Source organism: Sminthopsis crassicaudata, chromosome 1 (assembly GCF_048593235.1).
Source record: "Sminthopsis crassicaudata isolate SCR6 chromosome 1, ASM4859323v1, whole genome shotgun sequence".
In the NCBI taxonomy this organism is placed as follows: domain Eukaryota; kingdom Metazoa; phylum Chordata; class Mammalia; order Dasyuromorphia; family Dasyuridae; genus Sminthopsis; species Sminthopsis crassicaudata.
The window spans coordinates 306,187-329,238 of record NC_133617.1 but is presented as its reverse complement, the minus strand read 5'-3'; the positions used below and the strand labels follow the sequence as shown (position 1 = coordinate 329,238).

The 23,052-nt window shown below is 39.4% G+C and overlaps 1 protein-coding gene and 1 gene segment (V, D, J or C); both read left to right on the top strand.

Moving 5' to 3' along the window:
- The window catches only part of LOC141556155 (immunoglobulin lambda variable 9-49-like), a 1,090,947-nt gene that overhangs the window by 790,038 nt on the left and 277,857 nt on the right, over positions 1–23,052 (top strand).
- Positions 8,913–22,160, top strand: LOC141556007 (uncharacterized). Its single transcript, XM_074289429.1, has 5 exons — positions 8,913–10,973; positions 11,142–11,327; positions 17,517–17,523; positions 21,008–21,738; positions 21,990–22,160. Exons 1-5 carry the CDS (start codon positions 9,707–9,709, stop codon positions 22,061–22,063), a joined length of 2,265 nt encoding a protein of 754 aa, XP_074145530.1. The 5' UTR covers positions 8,913–9,706; the 3' UTR covers positions 22,064–22,160.

Below are 23,052 nucleotides of genomic sequence, written 5' to 3'. Positions count from 1 at the left end.
CTGATTTCTAATGTATTGATGTATTTCAAAAATGTAAATGATGTATCTAATGTATTGATGTATTTATTGTATTAATGTATTGATATATTTAATAAATGATATTCTATTTATTATTTTTTACATTTTATTAGCATGTGGTTTCTGAGCAATCATTTACCCTATTGCTTCCTGCTTTACTTGTATGCCAGAAATTTTGGAATATTGACATACTTTTACCATTGTCTTTAAAACTGTTCGTGTTTCTACAATCTGTCCCTTAACTGACATATTTAACAATTCACATTACTTTGGCCAAATTTATGCCAATAAATTTGATAACTTAAGTGAAAAGATGACTACCTCCAAAAATATAGGCTTCCTAGATTAACAGTGGAGGAGATAAACTGCTTAAATAGTCCCCTTTCAGAAAAAGAAATAGAACAAGCTATTAATCAGCTCCCCAGGAAAAAAAACCCCAGGACCATATGGATTTACATGTGAATTCTACCAAACATTTAAAGAACAATTAGCCCCAATGTTATATAAACTATTTTTAAAAATAGGGAATGAAGGAGTCCTACCAAACTCCTTTTATGACACGGACATGGTACTGATACCTAAATCAGGTAGGTTGAAAATGGAGAAAGAAAACTATAGACCAATTTCCTTAATGAATATTGATGCTAAAATCTTAAATAAGATATTAGCAAAAGACTTCAGAAAATCATCCCCAGGATAATACACTATGATCAAGTAGGATTTATACCAGGAATGCAGGGCTGGTTTAATATTAGGAAAACTATTAGTATATTTGACCATATTAATAATCAAATTAATAAAAACCATATGATCATCTTAATAGATGCAGAAAAAGCATTTGATAAAATACAACATCCATTCCTACTAAAAACGCTTGAGAGTGTAGGAATAAATGGACTATTCCTTAAAATAGTCAGTAGCATATATTTGAGACTGTCAGTAAGCATAATATGTAATGGAGATAAAATGGAACGTTTCCCAGTAAGATCAGGAGTGAAACAAGGTTGCCCACTATCACCATTATTATTCAATATTTTATTAGAAAGGCTAGCCTCAGCAATAAGAGTCGAGAAAGACATTAAAGGAATAGGAGTAGGTAATGAGGAAATCAAACTGTCATTCTTTGCAGATGATATGATGGTATACTTAGAGAACGCCAGAGATTCTAATAAAAAGTTATTACAAATAATTCACAACTTTAGCAAAGTTGCTGGATACAAAATAAATCCACATAAATCCTTAGCATTTTTATACATCACCAACAAAATGCAACAGCAAGAGCTACAAAGAGAAATTCCTTTTAAAACAAATGTCGAGAGTATAAAATATTTGGGAATTCATCTACCAAAGAAAAGTCAGGAATTATATGAGCAAAATTACAAAATACTTGCCACAAAAATAAAATCAGATTTAAATAATTGGAAAGACATTCAGTTCCCTTGGATAGGCCGAGCGAATAATAAAGATGACAACGCTCCCAAATTAATGTAGTTATTTAGTGCTATATCAATCAGACACCCAAGAAACTATTTTAATGACCTAGAAAAAAAGAACAACAAAATCCATATGGAAGAATAAAAGGTCGATAATTTCAAGGGAATTAATGGAAAAAAAGTCAGATGAAGGTGGCGTAGCTGTACCTGATCTAAAGCTATATTAGATAGCAGCAGTCACCAAAACCATTTGGTATTGGCTAAGAAATAGACTAGTTGATCAGTGGAAGAAATTAGGTACACAGGACAAAATAGGGTAAAACTATATCAATCTAGTGTTTGACAAACCCAAAGACACCAACATTTGGGATAAGAATTCATTATTTGAAAAAAACTGGTGGGAAAACTGCAAATTAGTATGGTAGAAATTAGATATGGACCCACACTTAACACCATATACCAAGGTAAGATCAAAATGAGTCCATGATTTAGGCATAAAGAATGAAATCATAAATAGATTAGAGGAATAAAAGATAGTCTATCTCTCAGACCTGTGAAGGAGGAAGGAATTTATGACCAAAGGAGAATTAGAGATCATTATTGATCACAAAATAGAAGATTTTGATTACATCAAATTAAAAAGCTTTTGTACAAACAAAACTAATGCAAATAACATTAGAAGGGAAGTAACAAATTGGGAAAATATTTTTACACTTAAAGGTTCTGATAAAGGCCTCATTTCCAAAATATAGAGAGAATTGACCCTAATTTGTAAGAAATCAAATCATTCTCCAATTGATAAATGGTCAAAAGATATGAACAGACAATTTTCAGATGATGAAATTGAAACTATATCCACTCATATGAAAGAGTGTTCCAAATCACTACTGATCAGAGAAATGCAAATTAAGACAACTTTGAGATACCACTACACACCTGTCAATTGTAATTTCTCTTCCACATTCTGCCTTTTCAAACATGTAAAAAGAGCCACCTTTCCTCTCCCAATAAATCTCTTCTTCAGGCTGCTGGACACATTCCAACATATCCATGTCCTTCCTAAATTGTAGCACCACTATCAATGGGGGAATGCCTGGACAAATTATGACACATGAATCTGTAGTATGAGAAATGATGAAGGAAACAGTTTCTGAGAAACCTGGAAAGATTTGTATGAACTCATGCAGAGGGATGTGAGCAGAACTGAAAAAGGTTGTGGTCCCTTTCTTAAAGGGACCTTGTCCAGGAAACTTGTCCTTTCAGATTGATTTATTCCTTTCTGATTCCCAACCCCTCCTACTTGATACATTATCAATTCAAGAAGCTAGGACCTTTTACCTATAAATCCTGGTCAAAAGCACCCCTTTGAATTCCAATAGGAGATCCAGGCTCACCTAGCCCCCATGGAATCTGAGGCAACATGGACTGTCCAAGCCCACATTCTAATGATCTTCTCAGGTTTCCCAACCCCCACTAAGCAAATTCTAGCCCTAGCTAAAACCCAGCCAACTTGGACTTCACCCATGGGCCCCTTTACCTAAATCTCTCATTACAAAACAGCCAAACTAGAGTCCTCTCTTTGCAGAGGTTCTACACATTGCAGCAGCATGCATGGCACCAATGACTCCCTGCACAATGGAATCCTGTTTCTCATGCCTTCTTATCTCTACCTTCATCTTTTACTAACTAGATTATAATCTTACCTTCAAACCCCCCTAATAAACCTCTTTTATCAATTTAGGTTTTCGCGTCTGTAATTTCCTTTACAGCAGATTCTTGAGCCACTATTAGACTTCATTTAATTCCTTATCCTTGCTCCAAATCCAAAGGGGTTGCAGGGGAGCTCTATTTGACTCCTGTACTCGGAACCTGACACTTCAACTAAACTCTAATTTCATTTAGGTACCCCAAATCTAGACCTCATCAGAACAAGGACAACAATTTATGCAACAGCAATATAGTATAAAATCTTTGCCTTCATATTTTATATACAGCATTACAGAAAACCTTGTTTTACCCCAATAATAAAATTAAAACTTTTTTTTTCCAAAAATTTAAAAGAAAGAAAGATTTGGGAGCTGTGATCATTTCACTGATCAACTATGATTAAATAAGACTAATGATGAAACATAGTACTGCTCTTTATACACAAAGAACTGACAGATTCAGAGTTTTAACTGAAACATTTTTTGTTGTCCATAGGTAATACTTGAGTTTATGTTGCTTGACTCTCAATGTTTAGAAAAGGGATCATTTTTCCTTCTTAATGGGAATGAAATCATATTTTAATGGAAAAGTAATTAATTAAATAAAAAACAAACAAAGAACCTAGAAATTTGATCTAGATTCAGTATACAAATTCATCATAATCCTAATTCTGGATTAATGGACCTTAAGATCATATTAGCTATTTGGAACTTCTTTCTTATATTGTTGATTCATATTGAACTTGTGATCCACTAAAATAGATTTTTTTTCGACAATTTTCAAGCCATACCTCTCCCACCTAATAATTATAATATTATAATTTTGACATCATTTTATTCCTATTACATTTCATGTTGTAAGTTCTTGCCCATTGTTCTAACCCATAAAGTTCTTTAGGCTTTTGATTCTCTCTTCCAATGTGTTGTCCATGCTTTCCAATAAATTATCAGCAAATTTGGGATACATGAGGTAGTTGCCACTTTTTGACTTAAAAAGTCAAATGATGGACAAACTGAGAGGGGGGAAGATAGAGAAAAAGAGAGAGAAAGGGAGAGAGAATGGAATGGGAGGAAAGGACAAACATATAGATATATTTTCTCTTTGTTCCCTGGCACATAGAAGACACTTAATAAATACTCCATGATCTACAGATAAGATTGGATTTCAATCAGAACCCTGGTTTTGTTCAGTGTAATCTATCCCCAGCTCTTAAATTCAAGGGAGCCACAAATTTCTGGGACATGATAATAAGGGTCCAACAAGATCAGTCCCAATTCACTAGGAACATTCAGACCTAGATCTACTTGCATGCTAAAGGGCATCATACTTATCCACTAATCAAGAAAAGCCTCACACCTCTCATTAGCTTTTCAATACTCAGTTCTCCCACCAGCAAAATCTTTCAAAATTGCAAACTGTAACCTCAGCTACCAGCCAAAGGCCTTTCCCAGCTCAATTCTGGGTTGCTACATAAGGCCATTGATCAAACCTGTTCCTCTCTACTTGAAAGATGAAAGATGCTAATAGTGCCCTAAAGAATTAAAGGGCAATTTTTTCACTGTGCTTTTTCTCTGTTTTCTACACCTTTGCACAACATGCCTAGAATGATATCTTCACTAAATACTGTACAGACAGATATGCATACAAATAGATGTACAAAGGAAAAAATAGTTATAAACCTTCAATCATTTTCCTGGAAGGAATGGGACTCATATGTCATATGGTCTTCATGATAAAAGAAATCCTTTTAAATGACCCCTGGGGTGTAATATATTTGTTTTTTATGGGTTCCTGAGTCTTTATATATATATATATATATATATATATATATATATATATATATATATTTTATATTATCCCTTGTATTCATTTTTCCAAATTACCCCCCCTCCCTCTATTTCCTCCCCCCGACGACAGGCAATACCATACATTTTACATGTGTTACAATATAGTCTAGGTACAATACATGTGTGTGAATATAATTTTCTTGTTGCACAATAAACATTAGAATCCGAAGGTACATGCAACCTGGGCAGACAGATATTAGTGCTAACAATTTACATTCCCCTCCCAGTGTTTCTTCTCTGGGTGTAGCTACCTCTGTCCATCATTGATCAACTGGAAGTGAGTTGGATCTTCTTTATGTTGAAGATTTCCACTTCCATCAGAATACATCCTCATACAGTATTGTTGTTGAAGTGTACAGTGATCTTCTGGTTCTGCTCATTTCACTCAGCATCAGTTGATTTAAGTCTCTCCAGGCCTCTCTATATTCCTCCTGCTGGTCATTTCTTACCGAGCAATAATATTCCATAACCTTCATATACCACAATTTACCCAACCATTCTCCAACTGATGGACATCCATTCATCTTCCAGTTTCTAGCTACAACAAAAAGAGCTGCCACAAACATTTTGGGTGCCTGAGTCTTTTGACAAAATGAGAAGTTATTTACTTCATCAAGAGAGGGAAGGAAGATTATAGAATCTCAGACTTGGAAAAGAGAAGAGATACTATCAGTTTCTTGTTAATTATTATTTAGCCTTCACTTGAAGATCTAGAGGAATGGAAACCTTCATATATTCCAAGGTAGCCTATTTTATTTACTCGTATAATGAGGAGATTTTTACATTACAAAGGATCTATTTTTTTCTCTCCGCAATTTCTATCCATAGATTCTAGTTTTCATCTCTTTGTTTTAAAACTTTTAAAAATCTTTCTTTTAATTCTAATTCCTTTTCAACATTCCATGTTTTTCTTGACTTGTTGGACCCGTAACACTATTCAAAATGATGTCAGGAATAACTCCCTGTTGATTTGAGTTCCTGTTGCTTTGGTGGTAATTATGGTGGTGGTGGTGATAAGTCATTTCAGAATATCTCAAGAGTCTAAATTAATTTCTCTTAGCACCTGGGAAGTGCATCTGCTATCCAGAATTAAGCAGCTCAAAAGTCAGCTAATTAGTTTTTCTAGGAACTGCCTGGGTAGTGGATGGTTCAGAGGATAAAGGACCCGTGCTGGAGTCAAGCCCTGAGTTCAAATGTGGCTTCAGACATCATGTACATGAGGTCCTCTAAAAAGGTTTCCTATTTTTAGTTTCTACTAGTAGCAACTCAGGCCTATTGGGTTCTTATGAATCTTCTTCAAGGTATTCTTTTCTTAACTTATCTGTAGAGCAAAGATGTGAGATATAAAGAATCACAAAAGTCTGACCTGGTGTTGAAATATTCCTTCTATTTCCGTTGCTCTCTATGTACTACAGAACCATAGAGACACATTAGACCACTTAAGAATAGGTTAGCAAATGTTTTAACTATTTTGTTTAAGATTATTTTTATTTCCTAAAATATTTAACCGTGAATTTGTCAATGTTTAACATTTTATTGTTTCCTATTTGCATGCTAAAATGAAAATTTATTTTTAAAGTTTTGTGTTCCAACTCCCATTTTCTATCTTTCTTTATGCTGCTCACTCCTTGACTTGATAAGCATTTAGATATTGTTTATATATGTGGAATCATGTAAAAATTTCGATTTTAGTCATTCTGTAAAAGAAAAGAAACAAAGAAAGAAAATGAAAATAGCATTCCTCAATTAGTAATCAGATGATATTAGATTTTTGGGTTTTTTTTTTTTTGTGTGATAATGGATACTCTTTCATCATTAGTCCTTGCAAAATGTCATTGATCATCCTGTTTCTAAGAAATGCTACATTCCGTGCAACAAGAAAATGGTATTTACACACATGTATTGTATCTAGGTTATATTGTAACACATGTAAAACGTATGGGATTACCTGTCATGGGGGGGGGAGGGAGTGGAGGGAGGGGGGGATAATTTGGAAAAGTGAATAAAAAAAAATGCTACATTCCTTCATTGTACAATATTGCTTTTCATGGTGTTTCCCAGGTTCCATTCACTGCCCTTTGAATCAGTGTATCTAAGTCTTCCCAAGTTTTTTGCTCTCATTTCATCCTGTCCCTCCTCAAAGGTGTCACTGGGTCATGGTTCGGCCATGGAAGAAGGACAAACTGACCCCGACCTGGGAAGGAGTGCTCCAGATCCTCTTGACATCAGATACAGTAATGCTATATGGGAAAGAGGATGGACTGAGCATACCAGAATTAAACTGATTTTGTCCTTGTGGCATTTCTCCAGTAAATCCTCTTCTCTGCTCTGACGCTCGTCCTCCCTTCCTCCCTAGATTCCTGCAATCGCTTGCTGATGGGCCTTTCCCTCCTCCCATCCATCCTCCGTTCAGTCATTTCAGGGATTTCCCTAAAGCACTGCTCCAGTCCTGTCCAACGACCTCTGTCTCTAAACACATGGCAGGGCCTCCCCTCTGCTCCTTCAAAGCCCTTCCTCTCTCCTCCTATTTCACTCCCCACAGGGACTCTTCCGTCCAGGGGCTCCAGCCTCCTGTCCCATGAAGAACCCATGTCATCTCTCCATCCCAAGCATTCTTTCTCCTGCTCCCCAAGCCTGGGAGGCTCCGCCTGCTCAACTCCGGCCACGGGCTTCAGCTTCCAGCGCAGCTTCCCGGGCCTCCATTGTCTCCGCAGAGCTGCGGGCAGAGGCGAGGCCTGTCCCAGGCGAGCAGCTCCAAGTCAGGGAACCTTTATTAAACGCCTGTTGTGTACCGGGGGAGGCGGAGGAGAGAAGGGGAAGGGGCTCGGAGCTCCCCCTTACAGACCCCAAACAGCCGCGACCCCGGCGAAGGGAGGGAGAAGCCGGAGGCGCCGCCGGCGGTGACTTCCTCGGGCTGGCGGATCCCGCCCACAGAGACCCCGGCCGCCCAAGTGAAAGCCGTTGGCTCCTCGAGGAAAGCCGGGGGAAGTCGGGGCCGCCCCTGACAAGCAGAGCCGGGAGCTTGCCCACAAACGCCGGGGTGACCGAAGCTAAGGTTTCCCAGCAGCCTGTGCGCCCGTGACCGCCGGACGACAATTCCGGAAAGCCGCGGGCTGAATTGTGGGCCTGAAGAAAACCTTTCCAAATCCCCGGACTGAGCGAGCCCTGCGGTTTGTGTCACTGCGCACGCGTGGCCCCGGCTCCCTCTGTTAGCTTCGGGCAGGAGGAGGGTCCCCTGGCTTGGGACCTGACAGTGCGCACGCGCGTGGGCACAGCTGAGCACCCCTACTTGAAGTTTGTCTGTGGCCATGGTGTCTCGTACGTGCGCGTGTGTACACAGTGCGTGTGTACAAGCTCCTGAGTGTGCGCCAGTACTAGCGTTCGTGAGGTGCCTGTGAGTGTGTGTGAAGCCCCCCCATCGCCCGCAGCCTCCCCTCCCTCCTCGGGTCCTGCCACCGCCCCTTTCAGGAGCACCCCCTCCCCCACAGCGGCTGTGCCCCTGCCGCCTCCTCTCCTTGCCCTCTCTCCCCTCCCCCACGTGGCGTCCTGTCGTTGCTGCAGCTTTGGTCTCCTGTCTCGGGGTCCCCCGCCCCCAATTCTTCTCCGGTCACTCCTGCATCCTCTGTCCGGCTCGGAAGCCCTCTCCTGGCCCGGCCCAGCCCGTGGCTCCTCCTCCAAGAAGCGTTGGCCCAGCCCCTTGGAGGGTCATTGCTGGGGGTGGGGAAAGGGGGGGACCGCACACCTCGGGGTCCCGGCAGGGGGAAGGGCCAGAGGCCAAGGTGACCTCAGCCTCTCTCGGGGGCCGGGGCTGAGCCGGGCTGTGGGGCTTCCCATTGTCCCGGGGCTTCCCTGGCAGTGCTTGAGCCCCCCCCTCCTCAAGGGACACTGGGGGGATGACTCAGGCCCAGGGCAGGGGTGAGACTTGCCTGGCTCCCTGGGAGCTGGTGGTTCTTGATTACTGGGAAAGAGAAGGATCTGTTCCCTCCAAACACTTGCGGTCTTCCAACTAGATTTGTCCCAGGTGGATGGTTCCAAGTGCTGGAGCCCGCCCTAAGCTGATGCCAAGAGACATTTCATCTACTTGTGTTTGTGTTGATTGGCAGAGGGCCTCAGAGGGGGGGAATTCTGGGTAAGGTATAAGAGCCTTCAGGCCTGAGGGAATCAGATGACAATGACTGATTATCTTCCCACCTCTCTTTGGTGTTCTCACCTCTCAGGAGAAGTCAATGAGGGAGTAACCACCTGTGTTCTGTTTACATGTAAACAGCAGGGTACTTATACTTAACAAAAGTGTTAACACAATGTGCTCTGGGATGCACTGCTGCCCTAGTTACCACTTGCTCAGTGTGCTGTGCTGATGTAATCATGCTGAGGTATTTAAGGGCTGAGAAGACTGGAAAGAGACACTTCATCTTGGACTGTCCTGGTGGCTCTCCTGCCTCCCTCCCTCCTCCACTAAGACCAAGGCTGGTCTGGAGATCCTCCAGAGAGCTAGTCCGGACACTACACTTTGGCACCCAGTGTGGGCCTCTAGAAAGCCTAGTGTATTTATTTAACCCAATTTGGAGGCTCACTATATTTGGCCCCCAAGTGAGGCCCTGGACCTGAAGCCCTACACTCAGCAGCTCAACTGACAGGAGTGGCGAGTTCACTGGAGAAGCCCCCAGACCTGTGGAGACTCTGCTCATCCCCAGGCAGCAGATGGAGCCCAAGGAGGCTGTGACTTCCGGCTTTCTCATGGCCCCAACTCAGGAACCCGTGACCTTCCAGGATGTGACTGTGGACTTCACCAGTGAGGAGTGGAGGCTTCTGGATCCTGCCCAGAGGGCCCTGCACAGGAATGTGATGATGGAGAACTACCAGAACCTGCTCTCTGTGGGGATTCCTGTTTCCAGACTGGATCTGATCTGTGTGTTGAAGGAGCAAGAAGGAACATCAAGTCCCAAGAGCAGAGATTCCAGTGGGTCTCATCAAGATTTCCTTACTGAACATCAGAGAACTCACATTGGAGAGAAACCTTTTGTGTGCAAGCAATGTGGGAAAGGTTTTAATTGGAAGCACAGTCTCACTTATCATCAGAGAGTTCATACTGCAAAGAGACCCTTTGAATGTTACGAATGTGGAAAAGTCTTCACCCAAAGAAAGTGCCTTATTGCACATCAGAGAACTCACACTGGAGAGAAACCATTTGTATGTACGGAATGTGGGAAAGGTTTTACTATGAGACACCATCTCACTACTCATCAAAGAGTTCATACTGGAGAGAAACCATTTGTGTGCAAGCAATGCGGGAAAGGTTTTAATTGGAGGAACAGTCTCAATATTCATCAGAGAGTTCATACTGCAGAGAGACCCTTTGAATGTAACGAATGTGGAAAAGTCTTCACCCAGAGACAGTGCCTTATTGCACATCAGAGAACTCACACTGGAGAGAAACCATTTGTATGTAAGGAATGTGGGAAAGGTTTTACTGTGAGACACCATCTCACTACTCATCAAAGAGTTCATACTGGAGAGAAACCATTTGTATGCAAGGAATGTGGGAAAGGTTTTAGTGAGAAATACAGTCTCACTAATCATCACAGAGTTCATACTGGAGAGAAACCCTTTGTATGTAGTGAATGTGGAAAAATCTTTAGCCACAAAAAAAGCCTTACTGTACATCAGAGGATTCACACTGGAGAGAAACTCTTTGTATGTAATGAATGTGGAAAAGCCTTTAGCCATAAAGGAAACCTTATTGTACATCAGAGAATTCACACTGGAGAGAAACCCTTTGTATGTAGTGAATGTGGAAAAATCTTTAGCCACAAAAAAAGCCTTACTGCACATCAGAGGATTCACACTGGAGAGAAACTCTTTGTATGTAATGAATGTGGAAAAGCCTTCAGCTATAAAAGAACCCTTAATGTACATCAGAGAATTCACACTGGAGAGAAACCCTTTCTATGTAAGGAATGTGGAAAAGGTTTTAGTCAGAGCAGCTATCTCACTATTCACCGCAGAGTTCATACTGGAGAGAAACCCTTTGTATGTAGTGAATGTGGAAAAATCTTTAGCCACAAAAGGAGCCTTACTGTACATCAGAGGATTCACAGTGGAGAGAAACTCTTTGTATGTAATGAATGTGGAAAAGCCTTCAGTAAGAGAGGACACCTTACTGTACATCAGAGAACTCACACTGGAGAGAAACCCTTTGTATGTAATGAATGTGGAAAAGCCTTCAGTAAGAGAGGACACCTTACTGTACATCAGAGAACTCACACTGGAGAGAAACCCTTTGTATGTAATGAATGTGGAAAAGCCTTCAGTGAGAGAAGATGTCTTATTGTACATCAGAGAACTCACACTGGAGAGAAACCATGTATGTAAGGAATGTGGGAAAAGTCTTACAAAGAGACACCATCTCACTTATCATCAGGGAATTCATACTAGAGAGAAATCCTTTGCACATAATGAGTGTAATTAGTAAGAGGTCTAGCCTTATTACCCATCACAAAATTCATACTAAAGAGAAACAACATTTGTTGAAATAGAGAGATTTAAGACCGGAACCAACCATCACTGTTAACAGTAATTTTTATGATTTTGGCAGCTCATTAGGAGAAACAGCTATCTTTGTAAAATAATTCATTGGGGTTCTTTTGGTTAACATGTCACCTGCACTTCTCAACCTGGGCTTTTTTGTTCCCCTCCAAATCCCACACATGGAAAAACTGACATTGTATATATTATTTCACACTAACCATACTTGTAAAGAAGAGGGGATGGAGTACCATGGTCTTCCTTCAGAATTTGATTTGGTTTTTATAGCTTCTTTAGTCTGATTTCTAATGTATTGATGTATTTCAAAAATGTAATCGATGTATCTAATGTATTGATGTATTTATTGTAGTAATGTACTGATATATTTAATAAATGATATTCTGTTTATTATTTTTTACATTTTATTAGTATATGGCTTTTGAGCAATAATTTATACTATTGGTACCTGCTTTATCTGCCAGAAATTTTGGAATATTGACACACTTTTTCCATAGTCTTTAAAAGTGTTCCTGTTTCTACAATCTGTCCCTTGACTGACATATTTAACATTTCACTATTTCATTTTCCATTTAAAATAAACTTTTGCAGTGCTGTCTGAATTGATCATTATTTAATTTATGTTGTCATCTGTGAAGTAAGTGATTAGCATTTCTGATATATATATATGTGTGTGTGTATATATCTATATCTATCTATCTATAGATAGATAGATAGATAGATAGATAGATATATACACACACACATATATATTAATTTCCTTTAAAAAAAAAAAAGGAAATTCCTTGGACAACAAAGAGATCAAATAAGTCAATTCTTGAATAAATACATTAAATCCCTCCTTGCAAGGACAAAAACTGAAATTGAATCTCATATATTTTGGCCAATGAAAAGAAAGGACTCATAAAAAAAAGAAAAGAAAAAGAAAAGAACTGATAATGGGAGAGTTTGAAGGGAAAAGGAGAATAGGAAAGAAATCGTCAATCAAACAAATTGTGACATTATTCCAATTCATTCATATGCCATAGCATTGCTTCTTGACATAATTCATTCCACTTTGATATTTGCTTTTATTATTAGGAAATTTTACATTAAGAGGAATCAAACTCTTCCTCTCAGCAATTTTCATGCATAGGTTATGGTTCTTAGCTCTATGGATAAATAAAACAATTGTAATTTCCCTTCCACATGCTGCTTCTTCAAATAACTCAAGAGAGCCACCTCTCCTCTTCTTTTCTTCAGGCTGCTGGACAGATTCTGAGATATTCACGTCCTTCCTAAATTGTAGCACCACTATCAGTAGGAGAATGCCTGGACAAATTATGATACATGAGTCTGATAAAATAATGTTGTGCTATGAAAGATGATGAATGAAAAAGTTTCTGAGGAACCTGGAAAGATTTGTATGAACTGATGCAGAGGGATGTAAGCAGAACCAATCCAGGTTGTGGTCCCTTTAAGAAACTAGTCCTTTCAGATTAATTTATTCCTTTCTGATTCCCAACCCCTCCTAGCTATTGCACTATCAATTCATGAAGCTAGGACATTTGATCCACAAATCCTGCTCAAAGGTACCCCTTTGAATTCCAATAGGAGATCCAGGCTATTCCAGCCCCCATGGGATCTGAGCCAACTTGGCCTGTCTCAGCCCCCATTCTAATCATCTTCTCAGGTTTCTCAATCTATACCAAGCAAATTCTAGCCCTCTATGAAACCCAGCCAGGAACCAACTTGGGACTCCACTCACGAGCCCCTTTAGCTAAATCTCTCAGTACAAAAGAGCCAAGCTAGTGTCCTCTCTTTGCAGAGGTTCTACACATTCCAGCATCATGTGTGGCACCAATGACTCTCTCTCTGCCCACTGGAATCTCGTTCCTCATGCCTTCTGATCTCTACATTCACCTCTTACTAACTAGACCATAATCTTACCTTCAAACGCCATAATAAACTTATTTTATCAGTTTAAGTTTTCGGGTCCATAAATTCCTTTATAGGGGACTCTTGAGCCACTATTAGATTTCATTAAATTCTTTATCCTAGCGCCAAATCCAAAGGAGTTGCAGGAGAGCTCTATTTGACACCCTGTACTCCAACCCTGCCACCAGACCTCAAGTAAACTCTAAATTCATTTAGGTACCCCAAATCTAGATCTCTTCAGAACAAGGACAACAATTTATGCAACAGCAATATAGTATAAAATCTTTGCCATCATATTGTACATGCAATGTTACAGAAATCCTTATTTTACCCCAATAATAAAATTAAAACTTTTTTTTCAAAAATTTAAAAGAAAGAAAGTTTTGGTAGCAGTGATCATTCCACTGATCAACTATGATTAAATAAGACTAATGATGAAACCTAGTACTGCTCTTTATACACAAAGAACTGACAGATTCAGAGTTTTAACTGAAACATTTTTTGCTGTCCATAGGTAATACTTGAGTTTATGTTGCTTGACTCTCAATGTTTACAAAAGGGATCATTTTTTCTTCTTAATGGGAATGAAATCATATTTTTTATGGAAAAGTAATTAATTTAAAAAAAAAACAAAATAAAGCACGCAGAAATTTGATCTGAATACAGTATACAAATTCATCATAATCCTAATTCTGGATTTAGTGTTTGCTTTAATGGACCTTAAGATCATATTAGCTATTTGGAACTTCTTTCTTATATTGTTGATTCATATTGAACTTGTGATCCACTAAAATAGATTTTTTTTCGACAATTTTCAAGCCATACCTCTCCCACCTAATAATTATATTATAATTTTGACATCATTTTATTCCTATTACATTTCATGTTGTAAGATCTTGCCCATTGTTGTAACCCACAAAGTTCTTTAGGCTTTTGATTCTGCCTTCCAATATGTTGTCCATGCTTTCCAATAAATTATCAGCAAAATTTGGGATGCATCAGCTAATTGCTGCTTTTTGACTTAAAAAAATCAAATGATGGACAAAGTGAGAGGGGGAAGACAGAGAAAAAAAGAGAGAAAGGGAAAGAGAATGGAATGGGAAGAAAGGACAAATATATAGATACATATTTTCTTTGTTGCCTGGCACATGGAAGACACTTAATAAATACTCCATGATCTACAGATAAGATTGGATTTCAATCAGAACCCTGGTTTTGTTCAGTGTAATCTATCCCCAGCTCTTAAATTCAAGGGAGCCACAAACTTCTGGGACATGATAATAAGGGTCCAACAAGATCGGCCCCAATTAACTTGGAACATTCAGACCTAGATCTGCTTCCATGCTAAAGGGCATCATACTCATCCACTAATCAAGAAAAGCCTCATATCTCTCATTAGCTTTTCAATACTCAGTTCTCCCACCAGCAAATTCTTTCAAAATTGCAAACTTTAACCTCAGCCACCAGCCATGAGCCTTTCCCAGCTCAATTCTGGGTTGCTACATAAGGCCATTGATCAAACCTGTTCCTCTCTACTTGAAAGATGAAAGATGCTAATTGTGCCCTAAAGAATTCAAGAGGGCCAATTTTTTCTCTGTTTTCTACACCTTTGCACTACATGCCCAGAATGATATCTTCACTAAATACTGCACAGACAAATATGCATACAAATTGATGCACAAAGGAAACAATAGTTATAAACCTTCAATCATTTTCCTGGAAGGAATGGGACTCATATGTCCTATAGTCTTCATGATAAAAGAAATAATTTTAAATGACCCCCGGGGTGTAATATATTTGTTTTTAATGGATGCATGAGTCTTTTGACAAAATGAGAAGTCATTTACTTCATCAAGAGTGGGAAGGAAGATTTTACAATGTCAGAGTTGGAAAAGAGCAGAGATACTATCAGTTCCTTGATAAATTATTATTTAGCCTTCACTTGAAGATCTAGAAGAACAGAAAGCTTCATATATTCCAAGGTAGCCTATTTTACTTACTCAAATGATGGGGAGATTTTTACATTACAAAGAATCTACTTTTTTTCTCTCTGCAATTTCTATCCATAGATTCTAGTTTTTCTCTCTTTGTTTTAAAACTTTTAAAAAACTTTCTTTTAAATCTAATTCCTTTTCAACATTCCATGTTTTTCTTGACTTGTTGGACACATAACACTATTCAAAGTGATGTCAGGAATAACTCTCTGTTGATTTGAGTTCCTGTTGCTGTGGTGGTAATTGTGGTGATGGTTGTGATGGAGGTGGTGATAAGTCATTTCAGAATATCTCAAGAGTCTAAATTAATTTCCCTTAGCACCTGGGAAGTGCATCTGCTATCCAGAATTAAGCATCTCAAAAACAGTCCTTACACAATTCACATTGTCAGATTATGAGTTTTTCTAGGAACTAGCTGGGTTGCTGCTGGTTCAGAGGATAAGGGATCAGCTCTGGAGTCAAGACCTGAGTTCAAATGTGGGTTCAGACATCATGTAGATTGGGTCCTCTAAAAGGTTTTCTTATTTTTAATTTCTAGTAGTAGCAACTCAGGCCTATTGGGTTCTTATGAACTTCCTCCTTCAAGGTATTCTTTTCTTAACTTTTCAGTAGAGCAAAGTTATGTGAGGTATAAAGAATCACAAAACTCTGATCTGGTGTTAAAATATTCCTTCTATTTCCTTTGTACTACAGAACCATAGAGACACATCAGACCACTTATGAATAGGTTAGCAGGTGTTTTAACTATATTGTTTAAGATTATTTTTATTTCCTAAAATATTTAACAGTGAATCCGTCAACATTTAACATTTTATTGTTTCCATTTGCATGCTAAAATTACAAATCCTTTTTAAAGTTTTGTGTTCCAGCTCCTATTTTCCATCTTTCTTTATGCTGCTCACTCCTTGACTTTATAAGCATTTAGATATTATTTATACATGTGGAATCATGTAAAAATTTCCATTTTAGTTATTCTGTAAAAGAAAAGAAAGAAACAAAGAAAGAAAATAAAAATAGCATTCCTCAATTAGTAGTCAGATAATATTAGGTGGTTTTTGTGTGTGTGTGTGTCATAATGGATACTTTTTCATCATTAGTCCTTGCAAAATGTCATGGATCATAGTGTTGCTGAAAATTGCTACATTCCCTTATTGTACAATATTGCTCTTCATGATGTACAATGTTTCCCAGGTTCCATTCACTTCCCTTTGAATCATTGTATCTAAGTCTTCCTGAGTGTTTTGCACTCTTGTTTCATTCTGTCCCTCCTCAAAAGTGTCACTGGGTCATGGTTCCGACGTGGAAGGAGGACAAACCTACCCCGACCTGGGAAGGACTGTTCCAGATCCTCTTGACATCACATATAGCAGTGCTATAGAGGAAAGAGGATGGACTGAGCATACCAGAATTAAAGGCCCAAAGGACACTCCAAGGGTGTGAACTTACAAACTGAATCCAGAGAAGAAGCTGAGACAAACATTGAAAAGGAACTCTGCACATAAAATCTTGTTAGCGATATTTATCTGAGATACCTTATTGGGGCATTGCCTAAATCAAACAGGTGCAGGGCCATGGATAGGAGAGAGTAAGTGTGAATGGACTTTTACATGTCAACCAGAGAGAGAAGATATTATAGACTGTGGTGATCATTGATGGAGCAAGTTAAATACTGTTTGTAATGATGGATCAGTGCTTAATTGTGTCCACCAGCATTCATTAGGGGGTAATGAGGACAACCTGGTCATGATAATGAATGGGGAGATGCCTGGCTCCCAGCACAAATTATCAAGGAATTTGGGCCCAAGATGGTGGTTGGGGATATTGGACACACACACACACACACACACACACACACACACACACACACACACACACATATATATATATATATATGCATATATATTACATATAATATTAATGTATTATATTAATATATATTATAATATATTAATGTCAATATAATATGTTAATATATTATAATATTATTTTATATTAATATATATTATATTAATTCAACAGCAAGCAGCCTTAGAGGCAACCACTAACCAAACTGCTAGACCTTTTGTAATGTTCTTGAATTGTGAGGGTCCAGTCGGCTACTCAATTTTAATCCTTCTCTGGGAGGAGATCTATAAAATCTTTTCCTTCTGTGCGCAGGTTTCTTGGGAGCTCTGAATCTCCTCCAGCTCTTGTCCTTTCAGCCCAGAGTCAATTCTCTCACACCCAATGCTGCCCTTCTTTTATCCTCCCAGAGAATAGAAATGTGAGAACTCAATGGGGCGTGGGGAAATACTTCCACCAATGAACTTCCTACTCTTAGAATTCCTAAGGTGTAAACTCCCTTTAAAGGCCCGAACCAAAGTCAAGTCAACCTGAGTTCTCACCTTGTCATTGTCCAGACAACCTGAGTTCTCACCTTGTCACTGTCCAGACAACCTGAGTTCTCACCTGGTAATCCTAACAGCCCTTGATCTATTAGTCAATCAAGTCACTCAAACAAGAAAAGTGGTTTTATAACATAGATTAGTTTTAGATTATCTGTTAGCAGAGGAAGGAGGGGTCCATGGGAAACAAAACCGTCCACTTGTTGTATGCAAATTGATGACAACCGACAAATAGTAAAATAAATTACTGAGGGCATTTGCAAGATAGTTCATGTGGCTGTACAAGTTTAGAAATCTCCCTTCACAAATAGCTGGTGGTCTTAGTCTGATGGTAGCTGGTGGAAACAGCTGTCATGGTATAGACATTGCAATCAGTGGTATTATTCTGTTCCCACTATGTTTACCCTGTATAATGTTACATTGGTAACAAAAATAATTCAAAGACCACTATCAAGCACCTTACATACAGTGCAAGAATGTTTGTGTCAGCCCTCTTTATAGTGGCCAGAAATAGGAAACTGAGTGGATGCCCATCAATTGGAGAATGGCTGAATAAAATGTGGTATAAGAATATTATGGAATATTATTGTTCCATAAGAAATGACCAACAGGATGATTATAGAAAGGCCTGGAGAGACTGACATGAACTGATGCTGAGTGGAATGAGGAGGACCAGGAGATCATTATATACTTCAACAACAATACTATATGATGCCCAATTCTGATGGACGAGGCCATCATCAACAATGACATGAACTAAATCAGTTCCAATAGAGCAGTAATGAATTGAACCAGCCACACCCAGCGAAAGAACTCTGGGAGATGACCACATAGAATTCCCAATCCCTTTATTTTTGTCCGCCTGCATTTTTTATTTCCTTCACAGGCTACTTGTACATTGTTTCCAAGTCCGATTCTTTCTGTACAGCAAAATAACTGTTTGGACATGTATACATATATTGTATTTAACTTATACTTTTACATATGTAACATGAATTGGTCAACCTGCCATCTGGGGTAAGGGGGGGGGAAGGAGTGGAAAAGTTGGAATAAAAGGTTTTGAAATTGCTAATGCTGAAAAATTACCTATGCATATGTCTTGTAAATAAAAAAATAAAATTAGAAAAAAAAATCTTACATACAAGACTTGCCATTAAAATAATGTTTTTACAGAAAGAGGAATGGGAGGCAGTAGCAGGGGATGATCCAGAAGAGGAGAATAACAAGCCATGTGTAGAGATGTTAATTGAATTTCACCACAATGTAAGTTCTTCAAGAGGAAATATATATATATGTAAGAGGAGGGATTATGTAGAAAAGTGAAGAATTTATAGATTAAGTACATATTGATCAGAGAGTGTTAGCTAAAGTAGATCAAGCCTATAGGGCCCAGTCACAGGATTTTAGATAAGCCTGGACTACATTCCACTGTCCAAAGAAGGGACTAAAATCAAAGAAGCTAGATGTCACCTTATCTATTACATTCCACTGACCAAGTAGGAGAATACAGACTTATGTGACCAATCACAACATATAGACTGTGGGATTTTGGAGGTTCTTTGTCTGAAATGTATAAAAGTTGTGAACATTTTATTGGGAGTGGCCCACTCCTGCTGTGAATTTGGCTCACAGACAGGCTTGGAGAAAAGGGGGGGACCACACACCTCGGGGTCCCAGCAGAGGGAAGGGCCAGAGGCCAAGGTGACATCAACTTCTCTCAGGGGACAGTGCTGAGCCAGGTTGTGGGTCTTCCCATTGTCCCGGGACTTCACTGGCTGTGGCTGAGCCCTCCCCACAGGCTGCCGTCCTGCTGGTCACTGGGGAGGTTTGGGCTACAAGGAGCCAGAGGTCCTGGGGATGCTGTTCTTCCTGGGCTCGGAGTCTGCCAGCGTGAGGTCGGGTAGTTGGCAGTGGCTGGTAGCCCTGGCAGTGCTTTGAGACCTCCATCCTTCAAGGAATACCAGGGGGATGACTTGTGGCCCAGGCTCAGGGCAGAGGTTTGACTTGCCATGCTCCCTGGGAGCTTGTGGTTCTTGATTATTGTGAAAGAGAAGGATCTGTTCCCTCAAAACACTTGAGGTCTTCCAACTAGATTTATTCCAGGTGGAGGGTTCCAAGTGCAGGAGCCGGCCCTAAGCTGATGCCTACAGACATTTCATCTACTTATAATTATGTTGATTGGCAGAGGGCCACAGAGAGTGGGAGAACTCTGGGTAATATATAAGAGCCTTCAGGCCAGAGGGAACCTGATTACAACGTCTGGTTATCTTCCCAGCTCCTTTTGGTGTTCTCACCTTTCCTGAGAAGTCAAGGAGGGCCTGACCACCAGTGTTCTGTTTACATGTCAACAGCAGGGTACTTATACTTAACAAATGTGTTAAGTCATTGTGCTGAGGGATGCACTGCTGCCCTAGTTACCACTTGCTCAGTGTGCTGTGCTGATGTAATCATAGTGAGCTTTTTAAGGGATGAGAAGACTGGAAAGAGACACTTCATCTTTGACCATCCTAATGGCTCTCCTGCCTCCTTCACTCCTCCACTAAGACCAAGGCTGGTCCTGAGATCCTCCAGAGACCTAGTCTGGACAATATCTTTTGGCAATCAGTGTGTGCCTCTAGAAAGAATACTGTATTTTGTCACCTCCATTTGGAGGTTCAAGAAAGTATACTATATTTGGTGCCCAAGTGAGGGCCTGGATGTGAAGCCCTACACTCAGCAGATCAAGTGACAGGATTGGTGAGTTCAGTGGAGAACTCCCTCCGACCTGTGAAGACTCTGCTCATCCCCAGGCAGCAGATGGAGCCCAAGGAGGCTGTGACTTCTGGCTTTCTCATGGCCCCCATTCAGGAACCGGTGACGTTCTGGGATGTGGCTGTGGACTTCACCAGCGAGGAGTGGAGACTTCTGGATCCTGCCCAGAGAGCCCTGCACAAGTATGTGATGCTGGAAAACTACCAGAACTTGATCTCTGTGGGGATTCCTGTTTCCACACTGGATCTGATCTCTGTGTTGGAGAAGCAACAAAGAGCCTGGAGTCCCAAGAGCAGAAACTCCAGTGGGTGTCATCAAGATTTCCTTACTGCACATCAGAGAACTCACACTGGAGAGGAACCATTTGTATGTAAAGAATGTGGGAAAGGTTTTAGTCAGAAGTACAATCTCAGTATTCATCAGAGAGTTCATACTAGAGAGAAACCCTTCCTATGTAAGGAATGTGGAAAAGCCTTCAGCCAAATAGGAAGGCTTAATGTACATCAGAGAACTCACACTGGAGAGAAACCCTTTGTATGTAATGAATGTGGAAAAGCCTTCAGCCGTCGAGGAAGCCTTATTGTGCATCAGAGGATTCACACTGGAGAGAAACGCTTTGTATGTAATGAATGTGAAAAAGCCTTCAGTGAGAGAGGATATCTTATTGTACATCAGAGAACTCACACTGGAGAGAAACCCTTTGAATGTAATGAATGTGGAAAAGCCTTCAGCCAAATAGGAAGCCTTAATGTACATCAGAGAATTCACACTGGAGAGAAACCCTTTGAATGTAAAGAATGTGGAAAAGCCTTCAGCCATCGAGGAAGCCTTAATGTACATCAGAGAACTCACACTGGAGAGAAACCCTTTGTATGTAATGAATGTGGAAAAGCCTTCAGTGAGAGAGGATATCTTATTGTACATCAGAGAACTCACACTGGAGAGAAACCCTTTGAATGTAATGAATGTGGAAAAGCCTTCAGCCGTCGATGGTGCCTTACAGTACATCAGAGAATTCACACTGGAGAGAAACCCTTTGAATGTAAAGAATGTGGAAAAGCCTTCAGTGAGAGAGGAAAGCTTACTGTACATCAGAGAACTCACACTGGAGAGAAACCATTTGTATGTAACGAATGTGGGAAAGGTTTAAGTCAGAAGCACAGCCTCACTTATCATCAGAGAGTTCATACTTGAGAAAAACCCTTTGTATGTAAGCCATGTGAAAAAGGCTTCAACCAGAGAGGATACCTCATGTGTCATCAAAGATTTCATACTGGACAGAGATCCTTTGAATGTAAGAATGTGGAAAAGTCTTCAGACATCGAGGATGCCTTACTGTTCATCAGAGAACTCATAATGGAGAGAAACCTTTTGTATGTAAAGAGTGTGGGAAAGGCTTTAGTATGAGGTCTGTCCTTATTACTCATCAGAAAAGTCATATTAAAGAGAAACAGAATATGATGAAATAGAGAGATTTCAGACAGGAACCACCCCTTCACTGTTACCAGAGAATTCATAAGATTCTGGCAACTCAGTAGGAGAAAAATCTATTCTTCTTAAAATAATTCATTGTGGCTCTTTTTTGTTAACATGCCACCTGCACTTCTCAACTAGGTCTTTTTCATCCCCTCCTAATCCAACACATGAAAAAACTGTATGTATTTTTTCACACTTAGTCCTCCATACTTGTAATGAAGAGGGGATGGAGTACCATGGCCTTCCTCAGAATATAATTTGGTTTTTATAACTTCTTTAGTCTGATTTCTAATGTATTGATGTATTTCAAAAATGTAAATGATGTATCTAATGTATTGATGTATTTATTGTATTAATGTATTGATATATTTAATAAATGATATTCTATTTATTATTTTTTACATTTTATTAGCATGTGGTTTCTGAGCAATCATTTACCCTATTGCTTCCTGCTTTACTTGTATGCCAGAAATTTTGGAATATTGACATACTTTTACCATTGTCTTTAAAACTGTTCGTGTTTCTACAATCTGTCCCTTAACTGACATATTTAACAATTCACATTACTTTGGCCAAATTTATGCCAATAAATTTGATAACTTAAGTGAAAAGATGACTACCTCCAAAAATATAGGCTTCCTAGATTAACAGTGGAGGAGATAAACTGCTTAAATAGTCCCCTTTCAGAAAAAGAAATAGAACAAGCTATTAATCAGCTCCCCAGGAAAAAAAACCCCAGGACCATATGGATTTACATGTGAATTCTACCAAACATTTAAAGAACAATTAGCCCCAATGTTATATAAACTATTTTTAAAAATAGGGAATGAAGGAGTCCTACCAAACTCCTTTTATGACACGGACATGGTACTGATACCTAAATCAGGTAGGTTGAAAATGGAGAAAGAAAACTATAGACCAATTTCCTTAATGAATATTGATGCTAAAATCTTAAATAAGATATTAGCAAAAGACTTCAGAA

What these genes read in the sequence shown, in the direction of transcription:
- LOC141556007 (XM_074289429.1), top strand. Translation starts at nt 9,707, where the DNA reads ATGGAGCCCAAGGAGGCTGTGACTTCCGGCTTTCTCATGGCCCCAACT. An exon ending in ATGTAAGGAATGTGGAAAAG is followed by an intron (nt 10,974 to 11,141) that starts GTTTTAGTCAGA and finishes AATGTGGAAAAG; the next exon opens with CCTTCAGTAAGAGAGGACAC. An exon ending in ATGTAACGAATGTGGGAAAG is followed by an intron (nt 21,739 to 21,989) that starts GTTTAAGTCAGA and finishes AGTGTGGGAAAG; the next exon opens with GCTTTAGTATGAGGTCTGTC.